The 10509-nt window shown below is 43.2% G+C and overlaps 1 protein-coding gene across 1 annotated transcript in view; it reads right to left on the reverse strand.

Moving 5' to 3' along the window:
* The window catches only part of pcloa (piccolo presynaptic cytomatrix protein a), a 79809-nt gene extending 69980 nt beyond the window's left edge, over positions 1-9829 (reverse strand). Inside the window, exons 1-3 of the mRNA XM_041781357.1 lie at positions 9618-9829; positions 6760-7765; positions 4241-5272 (exon numbers count right to left, since the gene is read on the reverse strand). Coding sequence (XP_041637291.1) covers positions 4241-5272; positions 6760-7765; positions 9618-9829 — 2250 coding nt within the window. The remainder of the gene's footprint in view (positions 1-4240; positions 5273-6759; positions 7766-9617) is intronic.
* Between the last annotated feature and the right edge of the window lie 680 nt (positions 9830-10509).

Consider the following 10509-nt stretch of genomic DNA (forward strand, 5'->3'; position numbering starts at 1 on the left):
AGATAGGAAAGATTCAATGGATACAGACAGAGGGAAATGATGCGAAATTCTTGAGGCAAGAAAGTAAGGACTGTGATGAAACAGATGGAGAAAGGAAGAGAAAACAATGAATCTGAGTCATATGAGCCACCTAAGTCCAGGATCAGGCCTTGATAGAGATGACAAGCTTCCTGTTGGCCTTTTAATCTTTTTAGGAAGCAGAGATTACGTCTACTTTGGCACACGTGATGACACGGAGTGAAAACACTCCACCTCAAGGAAAGACATGCAGAACTTCAGCTAACTAGATTAAACAAAAAAAAAAACTTGCAAATACAAACACAGATTGCAGGGACTATAATGTATTTAAACAAGCAACACCCTTTCAGAATAAAAGCTTACACCAGACTGTCTCACTTATTTAACAGTCTTGCAAATAAAACATGCTGCTCAGGCGGCTCACATGCACGAACGTTTCCTAGGTACACACACTCTGACCCACTCTCGTACGTCAGCAAGTGAACCCCCACTGACAGTCGACATTATGACAGCCAGTGACACAGAAGTTAGGCACAGTACGTCGGGGGGAGATGACTCAAACCAAGAGTTGCGTACGTGTGTCTGCTGCAGCATTTCCCACATGGGACCCCTGTTTAAGATTTAACTTATGCTGCAGCACGAATTAATCCTTTTATTTGTATTCAGTACTAGATGAGTCAAACATGATTCATCCTCCTTGCACCAATTTTTAGCTGAATCATTCTTAACACCAAAACTATTCTGGCTTTGAGACAAAATGTAAAGGATTCATTTCTATTCAGTTAGAGCAATTTTAGCTTCCTTCAGTGTCCTTCTTTTCTAGTTTAAGTGCTTTTTTTATCCAATCTTGGCTTCAATTAAAAGCTACCTAGGGACAAAAATAGGAAAAGACTATGAGTCTTTCATAGTGTTGCATCTTCTGTAAATTAAAAGTGGCCATCCTGAATGCCAGTAGCAGTGGGGAAAGGTAGAATTTTATTCATAATTTACCTTCAACATTAGTAACAAATACATACTCTCCATTATGGCAAACTGACACAAGTACTTTTAATAGAAAATAAAATAATAAAAAAACAAAAAACAAAAACAGCAATCTATCGAAATCAGGGGACTGGGTAAATGCTAAGCACCTAAAAAGCGATACACATACGTATCACAATTAGAAGGAAAAAAGTCTCTTGGGCCATCCTCTAAAATGTACAGGAAACATACCACTAACAGCTAGCTAACGGTCAAATTTTGCTGCTGTTGGGCGATCACAAGTTTCATATTTTAACAAACTTGTCAGAGGGATTTCATCAGATTGACTCCAGAATTGTCTTGCTCATACTAGACAACCTTAATGTTGTCCAGACTGTGAGTTTTCCCTATAGGGCGGGACTGTGACCAGAAGCCAGACTTAAACTACTATTTTGTACATTTTTTGCAGTGAAAGTACACCAATAATGCCTGTTTACTTTTGAATGCTTATGTCAATCATCACCAAACTTCACAGGGATGATCACTCATTGATCCTGAATACATATGTATCAATATCATTACTTTGTCACAGCACCGCCTTCTGACAAATGAAAGTCACCATTTCTAATTTTTTAAAATTTCCTTTTAAATATCCACCCCTGCACACCATTCAGCCTAGGCTTATGATTTTTGGTTTGCATATGGGTCATCATATGACCTTCAAATCATAATTATGATTTTAATTACAAGAAATCAGTTTAAATTTTGAGGTTGCATAGTTACTATTATTGCTCATTTGTCTACACTAACACTTTGAAACAGTGAATTCTCTGCCTCAAAATCTTCAACACTTTTCGATCTTTATGCCTCTCTTCTTCAGCTTAGTCGTTCTAAAGCTAAGAAAACACAGAATATAGAATATGGCTAAAAATTGGCAGTGCTAGCAAAGCTGGTCTTCAATTCTCTTTACAAGATAATACCCACATTCCAGTGCTGAATACTAGAGTTGTCCTTATACAGTTTATCGTTCCCCACATCGTCTATTGCCTCTCTGTTACAATTAAAGTTTTTTTCCCCACTAACTGCTGTGAATTTTAGCACTAAATAGAAGAATAACAGTGACACAGAGGTCCAAATCACAGGCATCATCAGACAACCCATGCACTACTTGTGATATCACAATTAACAGCCATAATAATACCCACCCTTTGCCTGCTATCTCCATCCATAGCATGTGGCTGCGCTTGTGTGGGCACACCCCATAGTGGAGAGAGGCAGGTTGAGAAGGAGCTGTTTAGAGCTGGTTTATACAGGGTCAAAAATCTCCTCTAATGCTTGAGCTATGTTATATTTTGACCCAAGCATGACCCTTTTCAGAAACATCTGCCATTGGCAAAATTATGCTGCATGAACAGATATCAGGTACCAGTGTTTGTCTGTTGTGTCCAATCATTTATATGCTTGAATCTGTTGTGGCAGCTGAATCAAATAAGAAATTTTCTTTATGGCAGAAAAGGTGACCTGTTGGACAAACTCTAATCTGATTTCTTGTTAAACATGAGTGAAATTCTTAGCATCTTATATCTCTTATTCCAAAAGAAGTATTTTTCAGCCATGAGTTTCAGCTAAATTTATATTTAAAACATCAGTATCACTATAGCCCGAACGTCACAACTGGTGCATCTCTACAGATTTTTGCAAAACAATTATTTGGTTGTGACTAACATTCAGTGAAATATCTACATTATGATGGGGGATTTCTATGAGAAAACTGACATAAATCCTAGTCTTGTAGAGTAAATTTGGAGCTATAGCTAACAGCTGTTTAGTTAAGCTTAGCACATTAATTGGAAACTGGAGCAAACAACCTGGGTCAGTGAGAGGAGAAACCCCCCCAGCAAAACTGGACATGGAATAGCTCTTAATTATATTGCAATGCTAAGCTAAGCTAACCTATTGCTGCCCATAGCCCTACTGCATCTTTAACCATCGAGAGAGATGATTTATTTTTACTCCAAATCTCTGATACTGGCTGCATAACAATCATAAATGGGTAATATTAAGGGAAAATAAAGTATAGCTTGGAAGTAAGTTGATTTTCCCATGAAATTTTCCTGTATCTTGATGTCAGTTTAATTCTACTCTCTGTTTGAAGGCTCATCAGCATGCCAGAAATACACAGCAAATTACTTAAGACACACTAACACCAACAGCTAACACGGTAGTTAACACGTAAAGCCTACAGAGACTGTGGGGTGACAAACACGTGCCTTAAATGGCACGACTGTGTTAAGAGGATACAATCAATCATCTAATTTTAAGTGGCCTTTGATTTTAACCAATTTAATGATGCTTGGGTTTTACTTTCAGTGCATTTGTTGGACTGTGCTGATCATGGATAAAATACAGATAATGACAAAGGCCCTTTAAAAGAAGATGATTATTCTTTGTCTGCATGCTGAGACTCTACTCAACCATGAGGACCTTTTGGCCTTTATCCCCATTATATACTGATTCTACACCATAGTGTCCCATCTGTTCAGTGGATCTGTACACTCTCTTGCGAGGGAGTTACAATATAAGACAAGGCACCAGTAGAGTCAGAAACTAGCCCTGGCAGCATGAGAGGAAAGCAGGTCAAAGGTGTTTGGTTTCACATCATCTGTAGGCAATTTACGACGATAAAACTCTCATATACAAACACACAAGCAAACACACACGCCAAAATATGAAGAATATAATAGCGTGATGTTGATCTGAGGAAATATGTGCATCCTGAACAATGACCCCAAACAACTTTGGACAAACAAATGCATGCAGACTATCAGATTTCAGAGTCAAGTGTAAATTGTCTGAAGTGCTCTTCAATGATGAGACGTCCATTTAAACAACGTAATTTATCTTGGCATCTCTGACTGACCTCTTCACCAAAGAAAGCCTGATAGTAATGAGAGTGGCATTCAAAAACCCAGTATAAATTGACCATGTCCATTCATTCTGTGGTGAAACATGAAGATGCCTTTATAGCGTCTACTTGGAGAAGAGTGATGTACTTATTCAAATAAAAAATATATATATCCTTCCTGTTGGGTATCCTGGTGGGGAAAACAGAGCTAAGATAAGATACTTCAGATGGTATCTCTGCTGTGACCTATTTCAATGAAATGTCTAGAGGAGGTTTGTGCTCAATTTACAGAATGCTTAAATTGCTTGTAGGTGCAGGGACTAAAAGAGGGATAAGGTTCAAGACAGCGTTTCTTACCTCTCCTAAATGAGGAGTTGGGTTAAATCCACACTGGTTGCAAACGTTCTTCTTGCACTCAGTGCAAAGGCTGAAGTTGGGTGCCTCTGCTGAACCAACGTTGAGATCCACATTACAGAGGGGGCAGTTTTCCTTGGTAGCTGAGGCTGGTGCAGGTGCAGATGCAGGTTTGGCTGCTGGTTCTTTTTCTTTCTTCTCCACAGAAAGAGCTCTGGGAGCTTTCTTGAACTTGGCTGGTGGGGTGTCAGGAGCAGAGTCCGAATCGGGAGGAGACCCTGGAGGAGAGAACGGAGAGTCAGGTGGTGATCCCGGGCCGGAATCCGGGGGGGAGCCTGGTCCTGAGTCAGCGGGTGAGTCTGGCGGTGACCCTGGAGGAGATTTCGCTGCCTTGTCGTCCTCTCCGGTGACAATATTGGTGGCTGAACTCAAGAGCGACGACCCAAAGCTGAACATCTGGGACGCAGCAGCTGGAGGTTTCGCTGCTTCAGTCAACCCGCCAAAACCTCCAAAAAACTTCCCAGCGACTGACTCCTCCTGCTTGGATGCAGCTGGTGCTTGAGGTTTCGATGATTCCATTAAGCCACCCAACCCGCCAAAGAACCCTCCGGAGGCTTGGGATGCAGCCGCAGGTGGTTTGGCTGCATCTGTTAAACCTCCAAGACTGATACCTCCCAACCCGCCAAAGAAACTGGACTCCTGTTTGGGTTTAGCAGGAGACTGCTGGGGTGTGGACTTCTGCTGGATGGGGCGGCCAGTCTTTGGGTCAATTTTAGGGGATCCTCCCATTGAAGAGCCTGGGGAAGAAGGGACAGGGGAAGTGGGACCTGGCGACTTCTGCCTTGGCGTTGTTGGCGGTGTCAACCCTTGGTCAGTGGTGCTCTGCTGCTTTATCAGCAGCTTGCCAGGCTTCCCGGGCACCTGTCTCTGGGGGGAGGGTGGGGCCGAGCCTTGTTTTGGTTTTGTCATGCCAGGGGGATCCATACCTCCCATTGCTCGCTGCATCTGGCAGTTGAGACACAGCCACTCTTTACCCTGTGAATGAAACAAGAGATGGGTTAGGTTTGACTGGAACAAATTTCTAGACTGTTATGAGCAGAGACATCAAAAGCAAGTGTAATTACAGTATAAACGCGGGGAGGCAGAACCAATTAAACCCCTACAATGAGGAGCTTCTTTTTGTTTCACATAAATACAAACAAATTCAGACATGTGCATGAATTACTGTTTCAAATTAACTGAATCCTGTTCTTTTCGACTGTGTTGTCTTTTCATAACACCAAAAGAATAAAATCTTACAATTTCACAATAAGTGGAAAAGGCAACAGCATATTTATATACCAATAATAATTTCACATTCTTTTTTGTTGCATTATTGCCTCATTGTGCAACAACATGAAGTCCCTGAGCAATGAATATTTTCAACATGGCAGTTGGCAGAAAAGCTGAAATATGACTATATAAAGACAGTTTCACTCTGTTCTAACAAGGTTGAGTTACACAACACTGGTCTTTGTGTATAGGTTATCTCCTTGGTTCCCAATGTGGGCAAGCTACAGTGTTTAAAAGGGCCAATGTTGACTGTATGATCACTATCTAGTGAAGAACAATGAGTGTATTTCTGTAGTCGTTGCATAGACTGAGCAGATAAGGTCCATTCATCCAACCAAAGCTAACACCACTTATTCCTGCTTATTGCGACAGAAACAGCTTTTAACTCACATCTAATTGTGTTCAGAAAATAATAAGAAATTCAGTCTTAGATAAATATCAATATGCTCTAAATGACCCGTGAATTTGTTTGCAAAAAAATCCCAAAAAAGAAGCTTAAGCACAAGCAACCATCCACTCTGCTGTGCTGTGACCAAAGCCCACCAGCGTTTGAGGTCCATGTGTGACGAAGTGTCCTCACATGCTGGCACAGTATCTTCCTGTGGCCATGACATGAGTCACCTTGGTCACCACATTCCCTGGGTCCATATGGTCCCTCTGTTCCTCAAATCATATGCCACTCTTAGGAGACCTACTCAATCTGCCAGCCTTTGTGAACAGTAATGTGCTGCTAACAGGATACAATGAATTCAAATTGGAAAAAATACTAAATATAACTGTCACAATTTATGGTCTGGTTTTCAAATATCACTTTTATCTACTTGATACATTCCAATCTTTTAGGTTTTCTGTTTTTCCTAATCATTTTGAGGTCTTTCTGCTTTTAAATCCACAAGTTATGTTGTTTGACATTTTTTGTTTTACAGAATGCATTTTAGTATACTACTAAAGCAATATGCTAAAAGGCGTATATTTTTGCAGTGTAAATGTGACCTGAAGATGGGCTGACTCGTGTTTTGTTAGATAAATGAAGTGTACCAGGCTGCAGAATTGAATTTCATTTGAGCAGTGGAAATTTATCACTCAAACACTGACAGCTGTATTCAAAATGAAGACATCAAAGTGATTCATTACAGGCCACTGTGGAAATAATGCTAGACTGTTAAGAAGAAATCTAATGAAAGTCTTACCGCTGAGTCTGGAGGGCTGAACCCACACAGGCTGCAGACCTGGTTCTTACACTCTGTACAGTTACTGTAATTCGGTGGATCCTTGGACCCAACATTCAGCTGGGTGGTCTTACACAGCGGACAGACACCACCTCCAGGCTTTCCAGGCCCCTGCTGACCAGGGGGCCCTCCGCTCTTAGCTGGCTCACCAGGCTGAGCCCCTGGTGGACCTTGTTGTTTAGGTCCAGGTTTCCCAGGTCCTTGCTGAGGGGGTCCACCCTGTTTTGCACCCTGACCTGGTGGTCCTTGACCTGGTTTTGGGCCCTGTTGCCCCGGGGGTCCCTGACCTTGCCTTGGGGCCTGCCCTTGGGGTCCTTGGCCTGGAGGTCCTTTGCCAGGAGGACCCTGACCTGGTGGTCCCTGACCTTGCCTTGGTCCTTGTCCAGGAGGGCCTTGACCCTGTTTGGGTCCCTGTCCTGGAGGTCCTTGTCCAGGAGGACCTTGACCTTGCTTGGGTCCCTGCCCTGGTGGCCCTTGCCCTGGCTTTGGTCCTTGTCCAGGAGGTCCCTGACCCTGTTTCTGAGGTGGTCCTTGTTGTGGTCCCTTTGGTCCTGGCCCTTGCTGAGGGCCCTTCCCTGGTGGTTTTCCTCCCTGCTTGGACTCAGGAGCTGCTCCTCCCTCTTCCTCCTCATCCCCAAACAGTCCAAACTTGGGAATGTTGACGGAGTCTCCCATGGAGGAAATGGAGGAGGAGACAGAGGAGGTCATGGAGGAGACAGCGCTGAGGGGATTGGCCCCACTGAGGAAGCTTGAGCCAAACATACCGGAGGATTTGGTCTCTGGGTCTTTAGGCTCCTGCCGGAATCTAGATTCAAAAAGACTAAGGGAGGAAGGGCTGCGGCCTGGTGTGGGCTTGCCGGGTGGACCCTGGTTGAAGGCGTCTACAGTTCGACTCTTACTGAGACCTGAAGGACCCCTGGAGGCCCCTACCTGCTGGGGACTCCGCTGGGCATCAGATTCTGATGGTCTGGAAAAGAAAAAGGGAAACAGAAACTTTTTTATTAACCCTGTTATTATCAATATTGTTCAATGACACTGACATTGGAAAGATGAGGACATTCCCATTTTACTTTTTTTTCTCAAAAAATGATGACATTTGACTGACATTACCAAGTGTCCATTACAGCCATGATAAGCGTTGAGATTATCAATTTAACATAAGTTCATATAAATATATTTTTATGTTGATGTGATCCTATTTTAGCCTTTTGACCATTTCTTATGTGGAATGTCAGCTCTAATCTAAATGTACATTTCTCAATCCATTTGCCATTATTCAATCTTGTAGCTATTGCTAAGGATACACGCACTCCTCTGCCTCAGCTATGGCATCATTGAGCTAATAATAAAAGCAAAAGACCATGGCATTAGGGCTTTGTAATCTCGGGCCCTTTTCAACACATCAGTGAGCACAAAATGTGTGGCCAGCAGCCCTCGGGTGAAGCTGACAGGAAAGTGAATACCGCTGAATGACACAGAGTGTAGATCATTGAGATAGAGAGGGAAATGCTCGGCTCAGTGGGGGTAAGCTGAGACATCTTTGTTAGCTCAGGCTGAGAGGCGACAAAAACAACCTACACAACCTACACACAGGAAGAAGTCACGGGGATCCTTAGGGAAATGCATCTCGGGACTCAAAACTGGATGGATGTTTTGTTATTGCAGCTAACAGATATATTGGTCTGAGATAAATTACAGCCATGTAATTAAGTTTAAAGCAGTGATGAATACAACATCTGATTACTTTACAATGAATTCTGGGTAATAAAGACCTAGCAAACATTCTAAGGAGTGGTGGTGTATTGCCATTTCACTGCAGCTCGATTTCAGCACCAGGGACAGCGACTAGACAGATGACAACAAGAGAGGAGAGTTTTACATTAAAAAAAAGCAGCAGAAGGGGAAGTCTATGTGTGATGACATTAACGCTGCTGTTCTATTTTTAGCCATATTAATATTGATGTACCCCTCCCCCTCTTTTCGCTCCGATATAAATAACAATTCTCCCCCAAATACAGCTGATTAGTAGCACGACACTTAATGCATTTATCAAATATTGAAGATTTTCGCGACTAAATGACAGTGTTTTTAAAAATGGGGCATTATTGCGAATACAGGATATTGTTGTCATCACCAGCCTTCAGCTCCCCCTCCATGACAGGGTATGTTTCACACATTCAAACCCACTTTTAGCGAAAATCTCAGTTTAAATGGCATTTTTAAAAAGAGACTGGATGCACAGCTGATGAAGGTGGCGTATATGTTTAGCTGGGAATTAAGGCGTCGTTCAAAAAAGCGGAAAAAAAACACTAGGCACGACAGATTCTCTTACCCAGCAGGCATTTCGAAAATTCTGTACAAATACGGGAGGTGTGTCTCTTACGCTCTGATCTCACTGAGACAAACCGTGGACAGTGACACTAACAATTCACCAAATCAAGCCAATATCAGGCTACGAAAATCCTCATTGAAACAATGCATCCACTGAAATGGCACATACACAACGTCCAAAGATGTAATCTATCAATTGAGCGCCCAGCTAATATAAGGGCTGAATTAGAGAGATTACAATCTCCTTCTGTCATGCAGATCATCAGACCTTATTAATGATAATCTATTACGGGGAGCTCTAAGAATGGAAGCGCGGTACGGTGAGGGCTGGCAGGATTAAAATGGGCGTGAACAAGCTTCCTTAAAGCATCTTCTCAAATGCTTCAACCACAAGACATCCACCCAGTCGTCTCTCGCGTATCGCTGCTTGGATAGTGAGGGTATTTTAGTGCACCAAAGAATAAAAAATGCTGGTGAAATAGCCCTGCCTTCGTGCAGCTGCTGCGCCTCCAGGCTGCCTGCCTTGCGCCCTTGACATCGCGGCGGCGAGCTGCTTCCTCTGCTCCTCGCTGAGTTCATCCAGGTTGACGGGAGTCCCATCAGAGACCCGAACGAAGCCGCCCTTCCCGTCCGGTGCCAGCCCCTCCGGCAGCCCAGACGGCGGCCCTTCGCCTCCTTCCAGGCTCGCTTCATTCCCCATGATCGACCCCTCCCGTACCCCCCTTGTAGTCGGATCAATGCACGATCCGAGACCTCTTTGCGGGTTTTATGTCCAAAGTGCGCAGCGAACACGGTGTTCCTCGGTGTCTCGGTTCATCTCAGACGGTGGATGCTGAGTGGTTACTTCCTTTCCCGGTGCTGTCTCTCCATGTCCCTCAGTCCTCCTTGTTTTTCTGTGTCGCGCATCTCTGCAGCTGTACACCACAGTTACCACAGTTTTCCGTGAGGGGGTCTCGGTCTTACTATTACTCACAGTCATAGAGGCACGCTTCCGGTACATTTAAAAAATAAAACATCTCATTAGCTGGCACTAAAATGGGTTAGCATTAATGCACGATAATTAGCCTAAATGACGTATAATTTACAGTTAATCCAGCCGTTAAGACAAATTTACACTCATAAACCTCACTAAACTTCACATTTAATAGCGCCACTCATCTCTCTCGAACTCCAAACTGTTGGAAGGACTACTTTAAGGCTCCATTCAAACGAAAAGAAATATCTAATTCTTTTTTTTTTATGTGGAATAAAGTATTATATTCACGCTTGTCTTTCAAAACGAACGAGAACTACTTCCGGTTTTCTGTGTCAACTTAGCACTCTTGACGCAGATTCTCCTCTCTGCTCCCGTGCTCACTGCGCATGCCCAGCCTCTGACAG

This window comes from Cheilinus undulatus, linkage group 23 (assembly GCF_018320785.1).
Source record: "Cheilinus undulatus linkage group 23, ASM1832078v1, whole genome shotgun sequence".
Taxonomy (NCBI): Eukaryota; Metazoa; Chordata; class Actinopteri; order Labriformes; family Labridae; genus Cheilinus; species Cheilinus undulatus.